Source organism: Notolabrus celidotus, chromosome 10 (assembly GCF_009762535.1).
Source record: "Notolabrus celidotus isolate fNotCel1 chromosome 10, fNotCel1.pri, whole genome shotgun sequence".
NCBI lineage: Eukaryota > Metazoa > Chordata > Actinopteri > Labriformes > Labridae > Notolabrus > Notolabrus celidotus.
This window is the reverse complement of record NC_048281.1, coordinates 33,473,747-33,499,270: the sequence shown is the minus strand read 5'-3', so window position 1 is coordinate 33,499,270 and position 25,524 is coordinate 33,473,747. Positions and strand designations below refer to the sequence as shown.

Here is a 25,524-nt window from a genome sequence, read left to right as displayed (position 1 = left end):
TAAACCGCCAAATGAGGATGTTGAGATCAGTTGATAGGAGGATGATGACGTGTCTGTATGAATGAGCGCAGCTCGAGTTGTCCGCCTGAACTAGCTTGCAGGCAGCGCTCCATGAATGGTAGTGGAGGTGTGCTCTCCCCGCCTCAGGCTTTGGCATTCCACGTATGCTCATGGAAGGGCAGGGAGCTCCCAGAACAGAGCTGTACCGCCAAATATAACTTATTGCATGCAGATAATATCAATTATCAATCACAACAAATGTTATCCTCAGACTCTTTCCAAACAGAGCAGGTCTAGACCGTACTCTATGTTCTATTATTAACAAAGACCCAACATCAAGACCAGGATCAGATCCAGTCCCATCTTACAGACAGGACTCAGTCTGATCTCATCTTAATCCAGCATGAGCAGAGCACTTTGCAGCATTTAGCAAGTTACAGTGGCAAGGACAAACTTCCTTTAACAGGCAGAAACCTCCAGCAGGACCAGACTCATGTTAGACACACATCTGCTGAGGGCGAGATATGAAATATGGCTTAAACCGAGCTGAAGCAGTTCCTGGAATAATGATAGGATCTTAAATAATCTGTCATCCCTCCATTCAATCACTGAAACACACACAGACACTCAGCTGCTTCTGGATGAGAGGAAATCAAACACAGGAAACCTACAGGGTGATGATGAAACTCTGCTGATGTTGTCTCCTCCTCAGACACCTGTCAGCAGGTCCACAGATCTCTGATGTGATATCACAGTCTACATTCAGACGCCGCTGTGTTATCTGAAGCTTGGGTTTTGAGACAAGCTGTGGAGGCTCCGTCCTCTACAGCTGCTCATTCCATCAAACAGCCGCTCGAGCAGAGAGAGCGAAGCCTGAGGCGGAGACGTAGCTCAGGGCGAGCTTCAGAGAGTTTAATGTATCCTCAGAGAGCAGTAGATATCAAACGTTTCCCCCCGAGTCCACACAAAATGAACCATTACTAACACTCATTCCTGCTAATGTCCATTAAACTCCTTAATAACTTACAACACAAGGGTATCATAATGATGATAGTGAAAGATGTTACATATGGATCCTGTAAGGTGCTGGGATTGTTGTTAATCAACTCTGCTGGAAACAAAAATCCAATCTGTCGTCTGTCCTCAGGTCACAAAGTCAACGATGGACTGTGGCACACAGTGAGTCTGGACACTCGAGGTCTTCAGGTCAGTCTGACTCTGGACAGCGAGCCGGCCTCCACCTTGGAGCAGTGGGACCAGCTGGAGGCCAGAGGCAGCTTCTACTTCGGAGGTGTGTTGATGATTTATCTGTTTTCTCCTCCAGCGTCAGAGTGAGACCTCCTCCTGCATGTTCAGATGAAGATCTTTGTTCTCTCCACCAGGCTGCCCCCTTACAGGCTGTCACAACCCGACCATGTCCTTCCAGGGCTGCATGCGCCTCTTCTCCATCAACAGCCAGACCATCAACCTCCATCACGTGCAGCAAGGGATGCTGGGAGTTTATCATGAGCTTCAGTTTGACACCTGCAACATCAGAGACAGGTAACGCAGCCGGTGGTGAAATATTCTGAAATGAAGAACAGATCTGACAGAAATGTGTCAAAGCCCTGTCCTCTGCTGTCCTTTTTCATCCTCTGCTGTCCTCTGTCATCCTCTGTCATCCTCTGCTGTCCTCTGTCATCCTCTGCTGTCCTTTTTCATCCTCTGTTGTCCTCTGTCATCCTCTGCTGTCGTTTTTCATCCTCTGTTGTCCTCTGTAATCCTCTACTGTCCTTTTTCATCCGCTGCTGTCCTCTGTCATCCCCTGTTGTCCTCTGCTGTCCTCTGTCATCCCCTGCTGTCCTCTGCTGTCCTCTGTCATCCTCTGCTGTTCTCTGTCGTCCTCTGCTGTCCTCTGTCGTCCTCTACTGTCCTCTGTCGTCCTCTGCTGTTCTCTGTCGTCCTCTGCTGTTCTCTGTCATCCTCTGCTGTCCTCTGTCGTCCTCTACTGTACTCTGTTGTCCTCTGTTGTCCTCTGTCATCCTCTGTTGTCCTCTGCTGACCTCTGTCATCCTCTTTCATCCTCTACTGTCCTCTGTCGTCCTCTGCTGTTCTCTGTCGTCCTCTGCTGTCCTCTGTCGTCCTCTACTGTACTCTGTTGTCCTCTGTTGTCTTCTGCTGTCCTCTGTTATCCTCTGTCTACTCTGCTGTCCTTTGTCGTCCTCTGCTGTCCTCTGTCATACTCTGCTGTCCTCTTTTGTCCTCTTTTGTCCTCTGCTGTCCTCTGTTATCCTCATCTGTCCTCTGTCATATTCTACTGTCCTCTGTCGTCCTCTACTATCCTCTGTAATCCTTTACTGTCCTCTGTCGCCCTCTGTCATCCTCTGTCGTCCTCTACTGTCCTTTTTCGTCCTCCATCATCCTCTGTTGTCCTCTGTCATCCTCTATTGTCCTCTGTCGTCCTTTACTGTCCTCTGTCGTCCTCTACTATTTTCTGTCATCCTCTACTGTACTGTTTCATCCTCTACTGTACTGTTTCATCCTCTTCTGTCCTTTTTTCGTCCTCCGTCATCCTCTGATGTCCTCTGCTGTCCTCTGTTATCCTCTGTCTACTCTGCTGTCCTTTGTCGTCCTCTGCTGTCCTTTGTCGTCCTCTGTCGTCCTCTGATGTCCTCTTCTGTCCTCTGATGTCCTCTCCTGTCCTCTGATGTCCTCTCCTGTCCTCTGATGTCCTCTCCTGTCCTCTCGTCCTGCAGGTGTCTTCCTAACCTGTGTCAACATGGCGGTCTCTGTCTTCAGACCTGGAGCTCCTTCTCCTGCGACTGTTCAGGGACCGGCTACTCTGGAGCCGTCTGCCACAGCTGTCAGTCCCTCTGTCTCGACCGTCCTCTCATTATTTATATTATCTCTCTTTATTCTAACTTCAGTTTCTCTTCTTTGTTGTTTTTAACAATAGAAAATATCAGAGACATCTTAGCATGTTTTAATTTCCATGAGTTTTTCAAAGCCTGGAGTTTATTTTAGTCCGAGCAGAGTTTTAAAAGCAGTCCTCCACAGCAGATAATGAGTGTACTTTGCTTTGTTTCCTGCTTTCCAATTTTTTAATAAAATAGTTGATGAAGATCTTGTGTTTTTTAAATTTTGGGCTTTATTCTTGAAGGAAATATTAAATAGTTTTAGAGGTTAAAGTAAATCAAAGATCTCTTCTTCATAGAGAGGATGAACTTGGTAAAAAGTTTCAGCCCACAGAGACTTTCTAAAACTCTCCTTCCTCTCTGCAGCCGTCTACGAGTCGTCCTGCGAGGCCATCGGGCTGACGGGCGGCTCCTCCGGGTTCTACTCCATCGATCCAGATGGGAGTGGCCCCCTGGGGCCCGCCTCAGTGTACTGCAACATGACAGGTGAGTGCAGGCCATGCTGTCACCTTTAGTCTCTCTGGGCTCCTCTGGGATCTGAGCTCAGAGTCAGTCACGGATCTCTGCATCGATCCGCAACCTGACACTCCAGCGTCCTCAGAGTGAGACTGTCCACGTCCTGTCCTCACAACACGACGACCTGAGACTCTGCAGAATGACAGGACATGAAGCTTGAAGTGATGCAGATTAAAGAACATACAGCTTTACTCAGTTAACATGTTGGATGTTAGGTTTTTAATATTTAAACCTTGAGGAAATAGTCTTTTGTTCTTGTTATTCTGCAGGATAAATTGTCAGTCCTTCAGAGACGTCAGCTCACAGTGTTTGAAAACAGTGAGCTGAATGTTAATGAGAAACAAAATTAAAGAGTTCCCTGCAGGAGGTTTCACTGAGGGCACAGAGAGGACAGGGAAGGTTATTATGTAGTCCTGATACTGCTGTTAAAGGTAGAGTTGGCACCAGTCCAATTTTTTCACCAGCTGTCCCGGGAAAATAAAAATCTCTCCTGGGACGCAATTTGTCCCGAAAATGTAAAAACCTCATTTGATTTCTGTAGTCTGGAAAGGTCCCCCGTGCTTCTGCAGCTATTTCAAATTGTCTCTGTTTTCTTCCCGCCTATGCATCTCACACGCCCGCGCCCTAGCGCTCAAAGCGTCTCAAGCAGGGAGGGAAACTTGACCGAAGAGGGACAAGCTGAATTGACCGATGTACTCCGCGCTGAGCTTTGTCACCTACTTTTTGCGTCTTTATTTAAAATGGGAGGAGAGATGGAAGAAGGAGATGGAGCAAATACGTGCAAGCCACCAGCACGAAAAAAACAATATACTACGTAGTTACAATCCTGACTGGGCGACACTGTCAGAGTGTGAACGGATATGGCCGACCCAGGGAGACAATTTTTCCACCACATGCGTTTTGTGTCCGGCGAAAATCTCCTTAAAATATGACGGGAAAAACGTGAAAACAAAGAAGCATCAAGCTGTGGAATCAAACAAACAAAAACAGGCAGCCATTGCAATTTTTAGGACCAAAAAAGGTTGACCAGAAGAAGACAAGATTGCAGCAGCAGAGCTTACCAGTGTCCTCTGTCATCCTCTACTGTCCTCTGTGATCCTCTGTCGTCCTCTGTCATCATCAAGCTGTCCTCTGATGTCCTCTCCTGTTCTCTGTTGTCCTCTGTCATCCTCTGTCATTCTCTGTTGTCCTCTGTCATCCTGTCATTCTCTGTTGTCCTCTGTCATCCTCTGTCATTCTCTGTTGTCCTCTGTCATCCTCTGTCATTCTCTGTTGTCCTCTGTCATCTTCTGTCATTCTCTGTCGTCTTCTACTGTCCTCTGTCGTCCTCTGTGGTCCTCTACTGTCCTTTTTCGTCCTCTGCCATCCGCTGCTGTCCTCTGTCATCCTCTGTCATCCTCTATCATTCTCTGTTGTCCTCTGTCATCCTCTGTCATCCTCTGTCATCCTCTGTTGTCCTCTGTCATCCTCTGCTGTCCTCTGTCATCCTCTGTCATCCTCTGTCATCCTCTGTTGTCCTCTGTCATCCTCTGCTGTCCTCTGTCATCCTCTGTCATCCTCTGCTGTCCTCTGTCATCCTCTGTCATCCTCTGTTGTCCTCTGTTGTCCTCTGTCATCCTCTGCTGTCCTCTGTCATCCTCTGTCATCCTCTGTTGTCCTCTGTTGTCCTCTGTCATCCTCTGTTGTCCTCTGTCTTCCTCTGTTGTCCTCTGTCACCCTCTGTTGTCCTCTGTCATCCTCTGTCATTCTCTGTTGTCCTCTGTCATCCTCATGCTGTCCTCTGATGTCCTCTCCTGTTCTCTGTTGTCCTCTGTTGTCCTCTGTCATCCTCATGCTGTCCTCTGATGTCCTCTCCTGTTCTCTGTTGTCCCCTGTCATCCTCTGTTGTCCTCTGTCATCCTCATGCTGTCCTCTGATGTCCTCTCCTGTTCTCTGTTGTCCTCTGTCATCCTCTGTCATTCTCATGCTGTCCTCTGATGTCCTCTCCTGTTCTCTGTTGTCCTCTGTCATCCTCTGTCATCATCTGTTGTCCTCTGTCATCCTGTGTTGTCCTCTGTCATCCTCTGTCATCCTGTGTTGTCCTCTGTCGTCCTCTGTCGTCCTCTGCTGTCCCCTGTCTTACTCTGTCGTCCTCTGCTGTCCCCTGTCGTCCTCTGTTGTCCTCTGTCGTCCTCTGTTGTCCTCTGTCGTCCTCTGCTGTCCCCTGCTGTCCTCTGTGGGAAAAACGCAAAAACAAAAAAGCATCAAGCTGTGGAATCAAACAAACAAAAACAGGCAACCATTGCAATTTTTATGACCAAAAAAGGTTCACCAGAAGAAGATTGCAGCGGCAGAGCTTACCAGTGTCCTGTGTCTGAATTTGATGTTCATTTGGTCTGTCTGAACTGGTGATAGTCACCGAGCGCTCCGTCCCAAACAACTGGTCGACTGTCCCTTTTTTTTAACAAATCCAAGGTGGCCACCGTAGTTAAAGGTGGTTATATGTTCCATCTCTACAGTAAACCACACTGACACTGTGTTTGATGTATAAGTTAATACACTACCCTCCAGAAAAGTTTGTTTTTCCTCCAATCAGCATCCCCAGGAGACGTTTTACTTCTTCACTCTCTGTTGTGTTAAACTCAAACCCGGTGGGGAGTATTTAGTGCCTCGCAGTGTCGTTAAAATCAATGTGTGTCCTCTGTGACTGAAGATATTCTGGGACATGTTGGTGGACACAAAGGACTCCCCACAGAGCGTCTCAGACTCTTCACAGACACTAAACTCAATCTTATCATCAGGGAGTCAAAAAAAGCTTTTCATGTGTTTCTGTTTTTTCTTACTTAAAGATTTTTATCTTTAAGCAACTTTCAGAAAGTTAATGAAGTGTTGGGACCAAATATTTGAAGGACATGCATTAGAATCTCCAGGATGCTTTAACAGAGTAATCATGAACACAAACCCTCACTGAGGAAACAACCTCTGACTGAGACACCTCCTGTAACATGCTAACGTGTTGTTCTTCACGTGTGTGTTGCATTCAGAGGAGCGTGTGTGGACGGTGGTGAGTCACAACGTCAGCGCTCCGGTCCGAGTTCAGGGCTCGTCTCTGCAGGATCCACACGTCATGACGTTAAACTATAGCTCCGCCCCCAATCAGCTGCACGCCATCATCGCTACCTCAGAGCACTGCCAACAGGAAGTGGTTTACAGCTGCAGGAAGTCCCGCCTTTTTAACACCAAAGGTAAAGTTGGATAAAAACATCGTCAGAGATTTGTTCAGGTTTGATTCTCTTGTTGTTCTTCGTCTCAGCTCGTGTCTGTGTTTCTCTGCAGACGGTCGCCCTTTGGCGTGGTGGGTGGATCAGGGCGGAGAGAGGCGGAGCTACTGGGGAGGCTTCCTGCCGGGGGTGCAGCAGTGCTCGTGCAGCCTGGAGGAGAACTGCATGGACATGAATTACTTCTGTAACTGTGACGCAGACTCAGACTCCTGGTACAGAAACAACTTCACAGCGTTTAAAACTGAAACATGATCCAAAGGTTAAACTTTAAAGGTCGCTGGATGTTTTATTCCCTGGGTTTTTAAAGGTCGGTTTATGCTTCTATCACAGGACTAATGACACAGGAGTCCTGTCCTATAAAAACCACCTTCCTGTGAACCACATGGTGATCGGGGACACCAACAGAGCCGGATCAGAGGCTGTCTACAGCATCGGACCTCTGCGGTGTTATGGAGACAGTAGGTGATCCATCAGTGTTCAAGATACAGCTCTTAGTCTGAAGTTTAGTCTGAAGACCTCTCCTCTCTAAGCCGGCTCACACCTCCTCTCTGTCTTTTTTTAATTTCAGGGTGGATCTGGAACGCAGCGTCCTTCTCTCAGGAGTCTTCCTCACTCGCCTTCCCTGCCCTGCAGGCCGAGCTCTCCTCTGACTTCTCCTTCTTCTTTAAGACCAGCGCTACTTCAGGAGTCTTTCTAGAGAACCTGGGACACAAAGACTTCATCAGACTGGAGCTCAGCTGTGAGTTCACACATCAACACATCACAGTAGAAAGAGAAGGTCACATGGAAAAGATGAGTTTCTGAGTTGGATGCACTTGAATGCCTTCTCAAATCGGAGTAACAACTCGGAAACTCAGGAGAGAGTTTGGTGCATGGCATGCCGACCTAATGTCATATTCATCGTCAACATAGCAGACAAACTATGAATTGTCTCTCCTAACCTCGTGTCTCTCCCTCAGCTCCCTCCGTGGTTACATTTTCCTTCGATGTTGGGAACGGTCCGGTGCTCCTGGCAGTGAACTCCCCTCTCCCTCTGAATGACCGGCAGTGGCACCACGTCAGGGCGGAGCGTAATGTGAAGGAGGCGTGGCTCCAGGTGGACCAGCTGCCTCCTCGCCTGCTGGAGGCTCCTGCTGATGGACACCGACGCCTCCGCCTCATCGGACAGCTGTTTGTAGGTACGACAGAGTCTCAAAGTGACTCCACAGACCTGCAGGGACTCTGAAGAGACCTCTGATGACGTGGTGGTAAAGCGGTGTCTTTTATATCTCAGGGGGATCAGCGTCTCAGCACAGAGGTTTCCTCGGCTGCATACGGACTCTGACCATTAACGGTGTGACCTTTGACCTGGAGGAGAAGGCCAAGTCGGTGCTTGGGGTGAACTCAGGGTGTCCGGGTTACTGCAGCGGCTCCAGCAGCCTCTGCCACAACAGAGGGAGGTGCATCGAGAGGAGCAGCGGCTACACCTGCGACTGCTCCAACTCGGCGTACGGAGGACCCACCTGCAGGGAAGGTGAGAGGGGAACCAGGAAGGGTTTCACTCATACAGGTGAACGAGTATGACACATGTGAAGAACTGTGTGTGTGTTTTCGTTGTTTGTGTGTAGAGGTGTCAGCGTCGTTGGACAGGGAGTCCTCGCTGACCTTCATCTTTCAGGAGCCGTTCTCGGTGATGCAGAACAGAAGCTTCCAGACGTCCGGCGTCTCCAGAGAGAGCAGCAGCAGAGCAAGGGAGGACGCCACCTTCAGCTTCATGACCTCACACAGCCCCGCCATGCTGCTGACCGTCAGCACCTTCAGCCAGCAGTACATCGCCGTCATCCTCACCAACAACGGTAAACACACACACACACACCTGATGACTCACACTTACCTCTTTTCAACCAATGCAAACCGGGTTGTATTTCTGGGTCCTCTGGTTGTCTTAAACCTGTTTCTGTGTTCCTGTGTGCAGGTAGTCTTCAGATCTGGTATCACCTGCAGACTCACAGGAACCCGGACGTGTTCAATCCGGTCCTCGGCAGTCTGGCAGACGGACGCCTTCATCGAATCAGAATCCACCGTGAGGGCAGAGACCTCTACGTACAGGTGAGATGAATACACACAGAAAGTGCTGATGCTTGTTATGTTCCTCTAATCATTCTCTGTAATCCTCTCCTTCAGATCGACCAGGACGTCCACAGGAAGTTCACGCTGTCGTCTGATGCAGAGCTGATCTCTATCCGGTCCCTGACTCTGGGAAAAGTCATCAGTGAGTCCTCTTATCTCATCTCTGAATGTCATTTAATGCCGTTGGATCAGGCAGGCCACAAAGTCAAGCTGAGCCGGGAGGTCATCACCACCTCCACCCCAGCTCCTCCTCCTCTTAGTGCTGTGTCTGATTTTAACCAGGGTCGTATGTACTGATGCTCACTCTGTTCTGTACATAGGAGTCTTTGCTGCTGCTCTCCCTTCCTTGGCTTTTAATGTATGCATATGAAAGGCAGGGGAGGTGTGCTCTCCCTGCCTCAGGCTTTGGCATTCCACGTATGCACATGGGAGGGCAGGGAGCTCCCAGAACAGAACCATACCACCAAATTTAACTTGTGACAGGAAGTTCAGACATTCCCTTTGTTTATCTTTCTACTTGTTCATCCATCCGTTCAGGGAGAGAGAGTTTTCACGAGGAAGTGGTTCGGGCAGGTTCGGAGGGTTTTGTCGGCTGCCTCTCCTCGGTCCAGTTTAACCACGTGGCTCCTCTGAAAGCGGCGCTGCTGAACCGAGGCAGCTCGTTGGTCACCATCAGGGGCTCACTCGTCCAATCAAACTGTGGCGCGTTGGCAGACTCCATCACGTCCAACAACCTGAGGGGTAACACGCATGGTCGGTCGCCTTCTGAGACTTCAACACAGTTTTAAATTTAAAATATTACCATGTGATGAAATGGTTTTTATGCTAATCCTTTAAACGTATATCATTTTCACTACCAGCAAGTTTATTATGTGTGTTTGCTGCACTGTGAATAAGCGTGTCTCTGCTCCACAGATGATTCTGCAGCAGCCAATAAAGAAGACGAGCAGCAGAGCGGAGATACACAGAGTGATGTGGCTGTAATAGCAGGTCTGTTTGAATGGAGACTTTCCTGTTAATGCTTGAAAACCCTCCCTGGAGATAAGAGCTCTTAGTCCCTAATCTTGCCCTCCCTTCAGAGTTTGGGTGTACCTCTCGCCTTTTTGTTAGCCTGGAGTTTGTAAGGAAGACCAAAAAGGTGCTATGGCCCAGGCAGTAGTTCTTTGGCACACAGACAATGCAGATAGAGGATATAACAAGAACATCTAACCCTGTTTGGTATTAAAACATCAATGACAGAGTATTTGGCTCGTACCGGGTCTGTCCCCCCCTAACATGTGTGTCTTTGCTGCTCCTCAGGTGTAGTGACAGCCGTCGTGTTCATCACACTCTGTGTGCTGGCCGTGGTGACACGCCTCCTGTACCTGAGACAAGTCCAGAAAACCAACCACAGCATGAAGGAGAAGGAACACCACCACAGCATGGAGACCCCCAACAGGACAGAGCTGCACCTCCACAACTCCGTCAGGGAAAACATGAAGGAGTACTACATCTGAATACACGGAGGAGCGCCACATCTGTATACATGAAGATCCAACAAGATGAGGGAGTACAAAATCTATCATCATCCTATTAGACGAAGGAGGACAAAATCCATCCAGATGAAAATACAGTATCTGACAGGAACGAGGACTACAAAGTCTTACTACTCATTCATGTCCAGAGGGAGTACTGCATCTTTTCAGGAGACGGATTACAAAGTCTGAAAACATAAAGAACAAGTCCAACAAGAAGAGGGGTTACATCACCTCACAAGTCTACGAAGAACAACATCAAGTCAACAGATCAGATTAGATTTGTGACTCCCAAAGAAACAGCAACATCCTACAGGAAAAAGTACTATAACATCTGACAAGACAAAGGACTACAATATCCTATGAGAAAAGATCTATTACATCCTAGGAGATAAAGGACTACAACTTCCGGATGAAGGCCTACAACATCCTACAAGACGAAGGACTACACAACCAGAGGAATTCCTACAACATCCTACGAGACAAAGAACTACAACATCCAGTTAAAGGCCTACAAAGTCCTACGAGACAGAGGAATACAACATCCAACTAGATGAAGGACTACACAACCGGATGAATTCCTACAACATCCTACAAGACAAAGGACTACAACATCCAGTTGAAGGCCTACAAAATCCTACGAGACAGAGGACTACAACATCCGGATGAAGGCCTACAACATCTTACAGGACAAAGGACAACAACGTCCTACAAGACAAAGGACTACAACATCCGGATGAAGACCTACAACATCCTAAGAGACCAAGGACTACAACATCCAACGAGACCAAGGACTACAACATTCAACCAGACCAAGGACTACAACATCTGATGAGACCAAGGACTACAACATCTGATGAAACCAAGGACTACAACATCTGATGAGACCAAGGACTACAACATTCAACCAGACCAAGGACTACAACATCCATTGAGACCAAGGACTACAACATCTGATGAGACCAAGGACTACAACATCCAATGAGACCAAGGACTACAACATCTGATGAGACCAAGGACTACAACATTCAACCAGACCAAGGACTACAACATCCAATGAGACCAAGGACTACAACATCCAACAAGACCAAGGACTACAACATTCAACCAGACCAAGGACTACAACATCCGATGAGACCAAGGACTACAACATCCAGATGAAGGCCTACAACATCCTACGTGACAAAGAACTACAACATCCAGATGAAGGCCTACAACATCCTACGGGACAAAGGACTACAACATCTGACAAGACAAGGACTACAAAATCCTACAAAACAAAGCACTAAAAAATCCTATGAGACCGAGGATTACAACGTCCGGTGGAAGGTCAACATCATCCTACGAGACAAAGGCCTACGAATCCTACAAGAAAAAAATGACTTCAACATCCTATAAGACGAAGGACTACAAAATCCAAACAGACGATGGATTACAACATCCTTTGAGACAAAGAGCTCAGAAATCCTATGAGATATAGGAAAAAAGCATCTTATAACACAAAGAACTTCAATTTCCACAAAGACCAAGTCCTACATCATCCTACGAGACAAAGGACTACAGCATCTGGTTGAAGGCCTACAACACCCAGGGACAAAGAACTACAACATCCTACAAAACAAAGGACTACAGCATCTGGACAAAGGCCTCCTATTAGACATAGGACTACAACGTCCTATAAGACAAAGGATGACAAAACCCTATTTGACGAAGGCCTACAACAGTCCACGAGACAAAGGACTGCAATATCCTTTAAGTCAAAGGCGTACAAAATCCTTCTAGAAAAAGGACTTCAACATCTCCCCCAAGGCTTACAACGTCCTTCAAGACAAAGGCCTGCAGCATCCTGCGGGATGTAAGACTACATCCTCTCAATGTGGTCTCAAGGACGTCTTTATCCTATGAGTAGGGACTCTAGCGTCCTACGTGACAAAAAACTCCTACATCCTATCAGAAAAAGGACTACAACATCCTTTGAAGAAGAGGACTACATCGTCCTACGAGACAAAGGACTACATTTTTAAGTAGGGTGCCATATCTTTGGTTTTCCCAACATCTGACGAACCAAAGTGGTACAACATCGGTTGGAACAGAACAAACGCTTCAGACTGGATGAAGGAGTGCAAACTTCATGTATCTCTGAGTGTGATGGAGGAGTTCTTTCTATGTTGCTGAGTTTTATTGTCCTGTGTGGATGTAGCAGACTTCCTCACATACAGAGAGCTCAGCAGGTTAACAGTGTCTGTCCTCTTCTTTGAACACTGAAGCAGGTATTAAAACTATCAGCAGCTGAACTGTTGTGACTCTTAAAGAGGACGCATCTCCAGAATGTGCACACTTTTTCTTACTGACTCCAAATGCTGATTATTTCTGCGTTCAGTAGAATAAACTTAATGATGGGTAGAGATGTGGAGAGCAGGCCTGCCCTGTGAGCCCACAGCACACTCACTGCTGTCTCTGTCATGGCTTTTACAGGGAGGAGGAACAGCAGGCCGATACCGTCTACTGTACCAGTGCCTAATATATCCCTCAGTTTGTCCGTCTTACTTTAGATTTATTTGTTTTTAGGACAGAAACCTTTACCACATCCGCCATGTTTCTTTTCACTGAGTTTGTTTACACATCAACAGTCAGAGTCGTGCGAGGATAAACCAACCAATTAACCAGAAGAGACACAGTTTTGTAACAGACAACTTTGTGGAGTCATGTTAAAATAACAGCTTTGCACGGACAGACTGAAGCCTCTTTTATTCTGCAGCTTGGATTGAGCAGATGGGATAGCTGTCAGCTCACGGCAGAGTAACGAAGCCTGAGAGGACTTTGAGTGAGGACTGAGCAGAAGGATGGAAGAGATCACAGCTGAACCCAAACATCCACCGACAGGACTTCAGGACTCCAGGACTCCAGGACTCCAGGACTTCAGGACGGAGTACACCTGGACTTCAGTTGTACAGTCTGTGACGTCCCATCAAGCCTGTTCATAAGTTGTCAGTGATTTTAAAGCGTGGTTTATTAAATCAGTGATGTCTGCTGAAGTCTGCTCCACAGTTAGACTCTGGAAAGCTGAAGACTTGGCGCCCCCTTGTGGGCCGGATGTATTGGTGGCTTGAGTCATAGGCTGATAAACTGCACTCCCTCTCAGCAGGGAGCCACAGACTGCTACTAAATGTTGCTCTAAGCAAAAGGCAACGAGGTACCATGACATTGTTTGTTTTTGAGTTATTTGTATTTATTTGGACTAGAGGAATGAGTTGTTTATTTGTGTGTATACATTGCACCATGTCATGTAATTATTCTCCTTCTCAATGATTTGTACAACTGCGGTTTTATTAGGGCAAGATGCATAATTTAATAATAAAAGTTGATATATATTCCTACCTGTTCATGTGCTTTTACTGATCAGAACAGAAAACAGGTTCATAATAAAGTCAGACTAAAGTGTGACGGAGAAGAACTCATGGCTCTGCAGCATCTGTGGATGAAGATGATGGAGCTGCAGGGTCATGTGACTGAAGACAGGTAACTAGTACAGTTGAGGCCAAAATGATTGCCCCCCAGGAATAATGGAACATTTTGCTTAAATTCTGCCCAATGTTTGCATCATTGATAAAACTTGATATAATCAAACATTCACCAGTGCTCTTTTGTAGCTTTGGTAAAGTTTGGAATGTAAAAGACATTTTTAGGTTTGCTTTATATCAAATTTTGTGGAAAATGGGGTGGTCATAAATATTAGCCCTCATGCTTTCAAAACACACCTGAGCAGTCAGCTGGTTTCCTAACAACACCTGAGCATCCAATGAGCATTCAATTTACTTAAGGGACTCCAAACAGGGCCCTTGAACACATTATTGAGAGAGACCACTCTTACTCACCATGCCAAAGACAAAGAGAATCAGTCTTGAGCTCAGAAAGAAGATAATTAAGGCTCATAATAAGGGGGAAGGCTATAATGTCTGTTGGAGCTATTTACATTGTTTCATATATTTGATTATTTTTACTTTAATCAATTAATTTATTGTTATTTCATTTAAGGTAATTATAGGATTACGTTTGATGCCTTAGGTGTTTTTGATATATTTTGTTGCTCACTTTTACAGGTTGATAGTTTTGCACTGGGTGACGTGTATATAGATGGGCAGGTAAGATAGGAGGGGCAGACACCAGAGGGAGGTGAATCTTTTTTTACCGGGAGATTTGAAGGAGACGTTGTTAGAGACGTTCCCTGTCTCAACTCACAGGAAGAGCAGGATACTGATTAAAGATGTCTGGCCGTGGGAAAAAAGCTGCACCCAAACCCAAATCTTCAGTGACCCGGTCCTCCAGGGCTGGGATCACATTCCCTGTAGGTCGCATCCACAGGCTGCTGAGGAAAGGCCGCTATGCGGACGTACTTGTCATCGGCTCAAAGGCTCAGAGAGAGAAACTGGCCTCCACACTAAATGTTCATGGACTTAATCCAAGCCAAGAAGCCAGAAACCTAGGTGTTTTATTTGATTCTGATTTTAATTTTAAACCACATGTTCGTTTTATCACCAAAACAGCCTTTTATCATTTAAAGAACATTTCTAGAGTGAGGCCGTTTCTCTCTCTGAGCAACACAGAGAGACTAATGCACGCTTTTATAACCAGCAGGCTGGACTACTGCAATGCTCTCCTTTCTGGTCTTCCAAAGAACACAATTAACAAACTGCAGTTAATACAAAATGCAGCAGCTAGAGTTTTAACGAGGACCAGAAGGAGAGCACACATTACGCCTATTTTAAAATCTTTACATTGGCTGCCTGTTGCTTTTCGTATTGATTTTAAAATGATTTTACTAGTTTTTAAGGCGCTGCATGGCCTTGCACCAGACTACATCTCAGAGATGCTTTTAGTATATAAAGCAGGTAGGTCTCTCAGATCCTCCGGCTCCTCTCTTTTAGCTGTTCCTAAGAGCAGAACTAAAACATTTGGTGACGCTGCTTTCAGCCACTACGCTCCCAAACTATGGAACAGCCTGCCGGAGGATCTGAGAGGAGCTGATGGAGATATTGTGACTTTTAAACGTAAACTAAAAACGTATTTATTCAGTCTGGCTTTTATGTAGAGTTTAACAATTTTATTACCTACCTTTTACTATAATATTGATTTAAATGTTGCTTTATTATTTTAATAATTTTAACTGTTATCTTATTCTATTTTTATGTATTTATTCATTCATTTATTTAATTTTATTTATCTACTCAGTTTTATTGATATTTTTCAGCCTTAGTTTTATTTTTCAACTCTTATCCTTACCTTTTAAATCTATTTATTTTAACTATTTTTATTTCTTAATTTTGATGCTTTAACTTATTTTAATTACACATATTTTATTTTGGTGTGCATTGGTCTCTATTTTATTTTATTTTTATGTTGTTCTTATTTTTAATTTGTATTTTTATTAGTTTTATTATTATCATTATTATTATCTTCCACTAAAATGTCTTAGCATTGTTTCATTTCTGCTTCTTTCTTGTTTTCAATCGCTGTAAAGCGCTTTGGGTTGCATTTTATTTGTATGAAAGGTGCTTTATAAATAAAGCTTGATTGATTGATTGATTGATGCAGCGAGGGTTGGTAACGGCTCTGCAGTCTACCTGGCCGCTGTCCTGGAATATCTCTGCGCTGAAATCCTGGAACTGGCTGGAAATGCCAGCCGTGACAACAAGAAGATGCGCATCGCTCCTCGCCACATCCTGCTGGCAGTGAAGAATGATGAAGAGCTGAACAAGCTGCTGGCAGGGGTCACAATCTCAGAGGGTGGTGTCATCCCAAACTTCCAGGCTACCCTTCTCCCCAAAAAGACCAAAGGGCCCAAGGATGATGTTCCAGCCAAAGATGTTGAGTCTCAAGACTTTTAAATGCTAATCTACTAACTTTGCAAATTTTAATAAAGTGTTATATTTAAAAATAAATAAATAAATAAAAAGAGACGTTCCCTTATGTTTGAGAGAAGCCTTTTTTGTGTTGTTCAATAAACTGCCAAAATACTGCATACTTGGCTGGACATTGGCAATCTTTTGGACAGCGTGATCCAGTCTCCCCGTGCCCCATGGTCATTTTTTTTATTTGAGTTTTGAGTTTTGTAAAGTTGTCCAAGTCAAAAAGCCACTATACTGCCATTTCCAGGTGTTTTACAGAGTCTCGAACAGGTGCATGGGGTGCATGGGGTGCATGGCATCATGAAAAAAGAAAATGATGTTGACATTTTGAGGGATAATATGAAGAACTCTGCTCTTAGTCTAGGCTTAGGTTGGCACTGAGTCTTCCAACAAGACAATGACCCAAAGCATACATCAAAATTGGTCCAACAGTACTTAAAGGACTCCAAAACCAAGGTCCTGGAGTGGCCTGCACAGAGCCCAGATCTAAATCCTGTGGAGAATCTGTGGCGGATGCTCAAAGTGAATGTCCATGCTCAGAAACCATGTACTTTGGAGCAGCTGGAACAATTTGTAGTGGAAGAATGGGCCAAAATCCCTCAAGAGACATGTGACAACTTTGTAAAGAACTACTTGAAGAGGTTGTTGTCAGGTGTGGCTCAGAAAGGGTGCACTATTGACTACTAATGGCCAGGGGGCTAATCATTTTGGACGTGTCATTCTTACCTTTTCTTGTTTCAATTCATTGCATCGATACAATATCAACAATTTTGGCCTCAACTGTATCTACCTCTACCCCATAATCCTGTCTCAGAGCACAGCCACAAACAGAGAGTCAGGACACAGACGCTCAGATTAGAAATCTTCTTTACTGACATGTTTCAAAGAGACAGTTAACGAACACATGATCGTATGAACGTATGAACGAGTGCAGCTTCATCAGCAGAGTCTTCATATTGATCCGGACTGATCGGTTCCTCTGAGGAGGACTTGGTGATCAGGCCTTCATCCTCTCTGCTGATCACACCATTCTCTGCTCTGAAACAGTGAGGACGAGCCTGACGTGAACGTGAGAGCTGAAGGCCGAGGGGGGCGGGGTCAAATGTCTGATGTTAAACTAATGATACTGTGTGAGTGTGTGTGTTAGTGTGTGTGTGTTTTCAGTATATTTCCTGAGAGCCTCCTCTCTGCCCTCCAGCTCTCAATTTACTTTCAGGATCCGCACTCTTCCCTCCGAACAACATTGCCCGTCTGAGGAGGTTTGGTAATCAACGCTGGCTCCTCAGAGCTCAGCCTGACCTCACGGTATGCTGCAGAGAGAGAGAGAGAGAGAGAGAGAGAGAGAGAGAGAGAGAGAGAGAGAGAGAGAGAGAGAGAGAGAGAAAGAGAGAGAGATCTTTGATTTATATCTGTAACATTCAAAATTCAGAGGAGAGGAGGGAGGCGATCAAAGAATGCTAAACTCCTGCACAACATCTGACTTGCAAATCACACATGTAAGTACAAGTTTTAATAAATGTCAGTAATATTAAAATAAGAGGAAGTGGACCCCTGCAGAGAGATGGTTTTGTTCTTGATTGAGGGTTTGGGTTCTTGTTGACCTCACAGACCGTTCTCTCTTGGTTTGGTTGATCTTAAAGTTTTAGAATTGACTTAAAGGTTTTTATAATCTGCCTCAGATCTCTCTGTGGATCAGACCCTGCTTATATTTCTAATCTCCCGCTCCTCTGTGAGTCCAATCCTCAGGTCATTTTCTGCTGGCTGTTCCTGAGCCCTGAATCAGAGCCTCCAGGATCCTTGGAATCATGTCTCAGATCATGTCTCAGCAAATTTCTGGTTCCCTTAATCTTAAAATATGATATATTCAGATGTATATGTTCAGTTTTTGAGTGTCAGCTTTATTGTTTGCTGATGTATTGTAATCCTAAAACTTCTGAAACAACTGCAGGACTGAGAGATCCTGAATCCCGACTCACCTGGGGTCGGCCTACATTCTGTGATGCTGGGTTTCCCCGACTGCGTCTCTCCTCTGACCGCAGCTCGGATCTTCCTCACCGCAAACCTGCAGGCTGAGAACAAACAGGAAACTGTCAGAGAGGAAAAACCTGCAGCTCAGAGCAGAACGAACCGTCCTGCAGGAAAATATTCACCTTTTATTTCACAACAATAAATCTCAGCTCAACTCCAGAGACGTGCAACACAACTGTTTATTCCCAGAGACTCATATTCAATGTCAGGAGTTGATGTTGAGTTTTTTCCTTGTGTTTCTTAGTCTATCTTTTGTTTCCTGTTTTAATTTGTAGTTCTTGATCCCGGTGTTTCAAGTTTAGTTTTACTTCCTGTCCTTGTGTGTTTCCCTCCTTATTGATTAACCTGATTTGTTGCACACACCTGTGTTCACACCTGTGTTGATTACTCTGTATTTAGTTTCTCTGTTTCCTCTCTCCTGTGTTGGATCTTTGTACGTCTTCCTTGTGTTCCCAGTATTTCCTTCTGAATTCAGTTTCTTGGACATTTTAGTAAGTTTCATTTGTACTTTCTGTTCTTTTATCATTAAATCTTTATTTTCTGCACATCGGTCCTCCTCAGTTTTTCCCCAATTTTGACATCCGATCAGACCTGACTGCTATAGAAACAGTGTTAAAGAGGATCAGCTTGTTGAACACGCTGCTGACTGCACTGACTGTCTGTGGAGAGACTGACCTCTGAGGGACACACTGACAGAATCCGAACTCAGAATCAGAAATACTTTATTTATCCTTGGGAGGAAAATTCGGTCATTACAGAGCTCTTATAAACAGTATGTAAGAAAGTCAAAATATTAGTAGAAGAAGGAATGGAATAAAATTAAATTAAAGTAAATTAAATATATAAAATTAATTTAAATTAAGTAAAATAGAATACAACAAAATAATACTAAAGTATATACAGAAGCTCAGAATAGTTAGACTTATCTATGTACAGAAGCGCTGGGAATGAAGGAGATATATATAAGGATGTTAAAGTGGGAGGGATATTGCACAGAGTAGGGGTTAAAGGTCAGAGGAGCTGACTCACCATTCACAAAAACCTCTTCAACCTGCAGCAGCTGCATACCGATCACACACACAGCTCATGATCTGATACAGGTATGACTACCATGTAACCAGGAGACTATGAACTTCTTAACAAACCTCTCTGTGTTACTCAAGTTTGTATCATGGCTGCAGTGTGTAAAAACAAACAGAAACATTTTATGTATAGCTCTATTTGTATTGTATTATATTGTACTGTTCCTCTTGTTCATTGAGAATTTTAAATCCAAGTTACAAAGTGCTTTAAGAATAAAACAGGCTGATCATAAAGTCATAAACACAGCGAGGATAATAAGTTTCATAAAGATATTCTGATGCTGATTGTGACTGCAGAAGAACCAAAGATAAAAACATGATGTAAATAAACTCACTGAGTGAATCTCCTGTCTGTGAATGCATCTGATTATTTCTGTTTCCATGTCAGGTGACACTGAGTCAGGTATTTCCTCATAGAAAACTGCTGAGTCACTGTGACTGTCTCTGTTTCTTTAAACAGCTCCAACAGCTGCGACTCTAAACCAGCTCCTGATTTTAAACATGACTTTAAATGACTTTTGTTTGTTTTGTTTTAGAACTTTGTTTAAGAGATTACAGACTTGTAGAGTCAGATCTGAGTCCTCTCAGTGAAAACACATGAACCATACTGAGTGATCCAAACACACAGATTGTGTTTAGAGTTGATTGTATTTAGTGAGACAGAAAAGACTCACCGTTGATGATCAGTCAGACCATGTTGTCTCTGAGAGCTTCTCTGTACTTCTTGTACAAAATGTAGTCTGCTTGTTTTCCTGTCTGTGCGCTCAGCTGTCTCTGTCAACAAGTGCAACTCATCAAGTGCAGCACTTAAGCCCCGCCCCCTCACACACCTGAAATATGACCCTCTGAGCAGAGTGTTCAGCTGATGTTGAATGATCACATCTATGATAATAATTCTGCTTCAAGTTTCTAAATGTGATGAGAACAGATTGTATTTTCAACATTGAAGACACATTATATGATATGCATGTACATAACGCACCATAGTTTGCAGAGATGGTCGTGTGGCGGTACTGCGCCTGCGTGGGGAACAGAAGAGAAGCAGGAGGCAACAGAAGTAACACCACAGAAGAAGGATTCAGATTCAGATTCAGAGAACTTAATTAATCCCAGAGGGCAATTTGGTTTGCAGTGTACCAGCTTGTCGATAACACAAACACTAACAAACAGACAAACAACACTCAACAGTCAACATGTCAGTGACAACATCAGTGCAAGATGGGGCTTGTCATAAAGAGTAAAAGAATGTTAAAAATAGACTAATATATATATATATATATATATATATATATATATATATATATATATATATATATATTAAAACACAGTAGCCAGGAATAAATACCAAAAAAAAACTAAAAAAAAACCCATCTTATAAATACACAACTACACAATTTCACAGGACAGTCTATAACAAACTGTTAAAAACTGCTATCAGCATTCAGAAGTCTGATGGCAGAAGGAATAAAAGAATTTGCGTATCTGTTTGTTTTCCTGAGGAAAAGGAGAGTTGACCTCAGTGCTCAAGAGATTTAAATTAACTTCAGTTTTTTTCCTCAGAACAGAAACATAAATAAAATATATTTGACCTTAATTTTTTTTTTCAGTGGCCCTAATCCTCTTCCATATAAAAGTATTAATTAAAGACATAAATAAATTTGCCTAAGCCAGAGTACACATTTTAGCAGATGAATATAATAATAAATTAGATTATGGATTAAAATAAAATACTGCATGTATTCAATTATGAGTAGGATTATTGCATTTATAATTTCAACATTTTTATGTTTTTATTATTATTATTATTTATTTAGTTTTGGGGGGTTTATTTTTAATTCAGTTTTAGCTCCCAGCAGTCTACTGTTCCACCTCCAGTCCAGCAGGTGGCGGTAGTGCGCCTTTCAGCTCGTTGCCAACTACCAATTAAATTTAGCCGAAGAAGAAGAAGGAGAGGAGCCAATGGCAGCTCGTGAAAGGAAAGTGAAACTAACCTCAGTGTGTTAAAGGTGAGCACAGCTCGTTATAATAAACTAACCTGCACAGTTCATGATGAGGAAAGATTCAGTGGAAGAATGTTTAGAAGTTTGACTTTATGAAGATATTCTCTTCCTGTTAGCCTGCTGCACGCGATTCAATGGATGCTGCTAGCTACCGTTACCGTTAGCATCACTCACAGCTAGCTTAGCCGGATATAAAGATGAGAGAGTGAAGGTTTTATATTCATTAAAGGAGCAAAGAGAAGAAGAAACATCACATTCACATCAGACTCAGAGTTATGGAGGAACAGTTAGCTGTATTTATATCATTCTAACGTGTTTTAGCTTCAAGGAGCTGTTAGCCTGGTTAGCTGTGCACCAGACTTCATTCATAAAAGGAGAGTTTACACTTTACACTGCTGATAGGTTATAATGTGAAGGTGTTCATCAGGTGAGCTCTCACACTCTGTCTCAGCAGCCTTCAGTCTTTAATTCGGCTCACTTTACACACACATGTAAGATATTAGAGTGAGTTAAACCCTCACATGTGCATCACAACAAAGACAACAAAGAAGGTGGACATGTGCTGTCACAGCCTGAGGGACGCACCATCCCATAATATTTGATTTTAGGTGAAGGTTTTATGAGCATACATAATGAATATAATATGTAATGAACATATATGTAATGTATGTATATAAATCATATGTGCTTTGGCAACAACATGTCTTTGTTCATGCCAATAAGGCATATTTAATTGAATTGAATTGGTGGTTGTCACAACATGTCAGACACTTAGTGGTCTGGTTTAAATCAGTGCAGTTTGGTACGGTAAACTCTGATCTTGCTTGTGTACCCCAAAGAGTGGAGCAGTACTGATCAATTATTTAGTACCGCATCAAACCAAACTGAACCAGAACTCTTGGTGGAAATGCAACTCATGCAACACCCTCATCTTTTATCTTTTTACAGGCAGTTTCTGATCCCAGAGCAGCCTGCAGTCTGTGCACATCAGCAGGCCTGTACAGAGTCAGAGGAGGACCGAGTCACCTGTGCACAGACGGAGCAGAGACCGTGTCAGACTGCAGATGGCGGGCTTCCTGGATAACTTCCGCTGGCCTGAGTGGGAATGCATCGACTGGGGGGAGAGGAGGAATGCCGTGGCTTCCATCGTGGCTGGAGTTCTGGTCAGTGAGTCTGCAGAGAGCAGCGGCAGAATAGTTTCCCCCCCCTCAGAAATGTGTATTCTTTATTAATCTTAAGGTGTCAGTACTTCAGGATCTATGCATGACTGATCTTGTGTTTTAAAATAAAGTCCTCTCTGTTCTCAGTTCTTCACAGGCTGGTGGATCATGATCGACGCAGCAGTGACGTATCCTTTGCAGGAGCAGATGAACCATGCCTTCCATACATGCGGCGTCTTCTCCACCATAGCTTTCTTCATGTACGTTTACACCCCCACACAATACTTATTACATCTTTGATTTAATGATCACTTTACCACTACTTCCTGCTGTGTGTAACGGTCTCCTGTGTCTCTGTGTTTTCAGGATCAATGCAGTGTCTAACGGCCAGGTGAGAGGAGACACATATGGCGAGGGCTGTCTGGGCAGGACAGGTGTGTGTGTGTCTCTTAATGTTTGGACATATTAAACCTGTATGAGTGTGTGTAGCTCAGTGACCGTCATGGCTGAAGGTGTAAATCTAATCAGTTTGTTTTTAACCAAGCAGTTAGCTTCTCAATGCTGAGGATGGTGATGATGATGATGATGATGATGATGATGATGATGATGATGATGATGATGATGTCGTCGTCCTAACAGGAGCTCGTCTCTGGCTTTTCATCGGCTTCATGATGATGTTTGGTTCACTGATCGCTTCCATCTGGATCCTGTTTGGAGGATACGTGGTGCCAAGTGAGTGTCCGACTGTTGCGTGTATATTACTGTTGTTAGACTGATTGTTGTTGTGTCGGACTGTTGTTCCTGACTGTAGTTGGGTCTGACTGATGTACGTGTCTGACTGATGCATGTGTCTTACTGTTGTTTCTGACAGTTGTTATGTCTGGCTGTTATTTTGTCTGACTGTTGTTGTCTTTGGTTGATCTTGTATTTCCACTTGTTGTGTTGTCTGACTGTTGTTGTCTTTGGTTGATGTGTGTCCAACTGTTGTGTTGTCTGTCTGTTGTTGTTTTCTGACTGTTGTTGTGTCTTACTGTTGTGTTGTCTGACTGTTGTTGTGTTTGACTGTTGTTTTGTCTTACTGTTGTTGTTTCTTCCTGTTTAGTGTCTTACTGTTGTTGTGTCTTACTGTTGTGTCTGACTGTTGTTGTGTTTGACTGTTGTTTTGTCTTACTGTTGTTGTTTCTTCCTGTTTAGTGTCTGACTGTTGTTGTGTCTGACTGTTGTTGTGTTTGACTGTTGTTGTCTTTGGTTCATGTGTCCAACTGTTGTTGTGTCTGACTGTTGTTGTGTCTGACTGTTGTTGTGTTTGACTGTTGTTGTCTTTGGTTGATGTGTCCAACTGTTGTTGTTGTCTTTGGTTGATGTGTCCAACTGTTGTTGTGTCTGACTGTTGTTGTGTCTGACTGTTGTTGTGTCTGACTGTTGTTGTGTTTGACTGTTGTTGTCTTTGGTTGATGTGTCCAACTGTTGTTGTGTCTGACTGTTGTTGTGTCTGACTGTTGTTGTGTTTGACTGTTGTTGTCTTTGGTTGATGTGTCCAACTGTTGTTGTGTCTTACTGTTGTTGTGTTTGACTGTTGTTGTGTCTTACTATTGTTGTTTCTTCCTGTTTAGTGTCCGACTGTTGTTTTGTCTTACTGTTGTTGTCAGACTGTTGTTGTTGCTTCCTGTGTAGTGTATAACTGTTGTTTTCTCTGACTGTTGTTTATTACTGTTGTTTATTACTGTTGTTGTTTTCTGCCTGTTGAGTGTCTTACTGTTGTTTTGTCTGACTGTTGTTTACTACTGTTGTTTTCTGACAGTTTAGTGTCTGACTGTTGTTTTCTGACTGTCTTGCAGAGAAAGAAGTGGCTCCCGGTCTGGCTGTTTTCTTTCAGAACGCGTTCATCTTTTTTAGGTGAGTCCAGTCTGAGGCTGACCTGAGGTCTGGGTGTCATGGTGACTGTTGGTTTGATCAGTTTCATCAGGCGTTCTTGAGCCACGAGTCCTACCAGGAAGAGATCTCTGCTCTTTATTGGACAAAAGTTCTTTAAGAAAAATAAGATAACTGAGTTTGATTCCAGATGTGTTGAACTTGTCTGACGTCTGGGTCTTCATGAGTCTGTGTTACAGCTCAGTGTGCTGAAAATCAAACCCATTATATTCATGAATCAGCTTCTGTAACTGTGTTGAAATGACGACAGCCTCACTCAATCTGATGTTCTGTTTGTCTCTCTGCAGCACGCTCGTCTACAAGTTCGGCCGCACTGAAGATCTCTGGGGGTAGAGTGTGTGTTTAAACACACGCACACACACACACACAGACAGTGAGAGTGTGTGTTTTTACTGGAGCTCTTCTTCTGCTGTAAAATATTTTACTTTGAACTCTTTATGTGCTGTTAGAACCATTGAGGGACTTTAAATGAGGGACTGATGTAGTTTCAGGTGTGTTCAGGTGTTACAGTGTGAGATCACTGTAGAGAATCAGCTGCTCGAAACAGACACTGGACCATTTAGTATTACAGAGGACGTGTGTGTGTGAATGACCTGTCTACAGGTGTGTGTATGACTGACCTGTCTACAGGTGTGTGTGTGTGTGTGTGTGTGTGTGTGTGTGTGTGTGTGTGAGTCTGACACTGTTTTTAAGCGTCTGTTTTGTCCTCTCAGCTCGTCTTTACTGAACTTAAACTTCAGGTGTAAAAACTGGTGTTTTGAATTTCTCCTGTACAGATTGTTGATTTTATTTTTGTCATTTTGAGACGTTTTAAGTATTTAAGGTAGATTAAGTGTAGTGAGGCAGAATGCTGTAGTTTCAGTATTAAAGAACCCGTTCCCCCCTCCCTGTCGTCACCTGTAGACACATGAACAAATGCTTGTTTTTTTTAATCTTGTGCCACAAAGCTTTGAGCCGCATGGAGGAAATAAGAGGGACCAACATGAGGAAGATTCAGGTCTGATCCCAATATCTTTGTAAACTTCTGTCTGACCTGTACGGACTGAAAAACAGGAAAATAAAGAACATGTTTGGTTGGAGTTGAAGTGTTTTATATCTCACAGTTTCTCCTTTTTTAATTCTC

At 43.9% G+C, this 25,524-nt stretch overlaps 3 protein-coding genes and 1 long non-coding RNA gene across 6 annotated transcripts in view; 3 read left to right on the top strand and 1 right to left on the bottom strand.

The window, feature by feature from the left end:
- The window catches only part of LOC117820756 (contactin-associated protein-like 5), a 52,153-nt gene extending 38,483 nt beyond the window's left edge, over positions 1–13,670 (top strand). The window contains exons 9-24 of the mRNA XM_034694675.1: positions 1,148–1,291; positions 1,383–1,542; positions 2,736–2,842; positions 3,261–3,380; positions 6,434–6,634; positions 6,726–6,882; positions 7,001–7,128; positions 7,239–7,409; positions 7,630–7,848; positions 7,944–8,183; positions 8,278–8,505; positions 8,625–8,758; positions 8,834–8,921; positions 9,317–9,532; positions 9,695–9,769; positions 10,079–13,670. Of these exons, the coding sequence (XP_034550566.1) occupies positions 1,148–1,291; positions 1,383–1,542; positions 2,736–2,842; positions 3,261–3,380; positions 6,434–6,634; positions 6,726–6,882; positions 7,001–7,128; positions 7,239–7,409; positions 7,630–7,848; positions 7,944–8,183; positions 8,278–8,505; positions 8,625–8,758; positions 8,834–8,921; positions 9,317–9,532; positions 9,695–9,769; positions 10,079–10,275 (2,585 nt within the window). The 3' untranslated portion in view covers positions 10,276–13,670. The remainder of the gene's footprint in view (positions 1–1,147; positions 1,292–1,382; positions 1,543–2,735; positions 2,843–3,260; positions 3,381–6,433; positions 6,635–6,725; positions 6,883–7,000; positions 7,129–7,238; positions 7,410–7,629; positions 7,849–7,943; positions 8,184–8,277; positions 8,506–8,624; positions 8,759–8,833; positions 8,922–9,316; positions 9,533–9,694; positions 9,770–10,078) is intronic.
- Positions 13,671–14,557: 887 nt separating this feature from the next.
- LOC117820337 (late histone H2A.2.2-like) lies at positions 14,558–16,178 on the top strand. Its single transcript, XM_034694065.1, has 2 exons — positions 14,558–14,777; positions 15,886–16,178. The coding sequence occupies exons 1-2, from the start codon at positions 14,558–14,560 to the stop codon at positions 16,176–16,178; spliced, it is 513 nt and encodes a 170-aa protein (XP_034549956.1).
- Positions 16,179–17,048: 870 nt separating this feature from the next.
- Positions 17,049–20,127, bottom strand: LOC117820470. The gene is made up of 3 exons (XR_004632753.1): positions 19,984–20,127; positions 18,176–18,268; positions 17,049–17,509 (listed from the first exon to the last, which is right to left on the bottom strand). It is a non-coding gene; the product is annotated as an uncharacterized LOC117820470 (long non-coding RNA).
- On the top strand, positions 18,694–25,486 carry LOC117820469 (transmembrane protein 50B). 3 transcript variants are annotated; one of them, XM_034694249.1, is made up of 7 exons: positions 18,694–18,718; positions 22,258–22,472; positions 22,617–22,729; positions 22,836–22,903; positions 23,109–23,201; positions 24,308–24,365; positions 24,689–25,486. In XM_034694249.1, exons 2-7 carry the CDS (start codon positions 22,374–22,376, stop codon positions 24,732–24,734), a joined length of 477 nt encoding a protein of 158 aa, XP_034550140.1. In that variant the 5' UTR covers positions 18,694–18,718; positions 22,258–22,373; the 3' UTR covers positions 24,735–25,486. The 3 variants fall into 3 exon arrangements, with proteins under 3 accessions (XP_034550140.1, XP_034550138.1, XP_034550139.1); XM_034694247.1 differs by lacking the exon at positions 18,694–18,718 and adding an exon at positions 21,188–21,315; XM_034694248.1 differs by lacking the exon at positions 18,694–18,718 and adding an exon at positions 21,365–21,736.
- Positions 25,487–25,524: the final 38 nt, after the last annotated feature.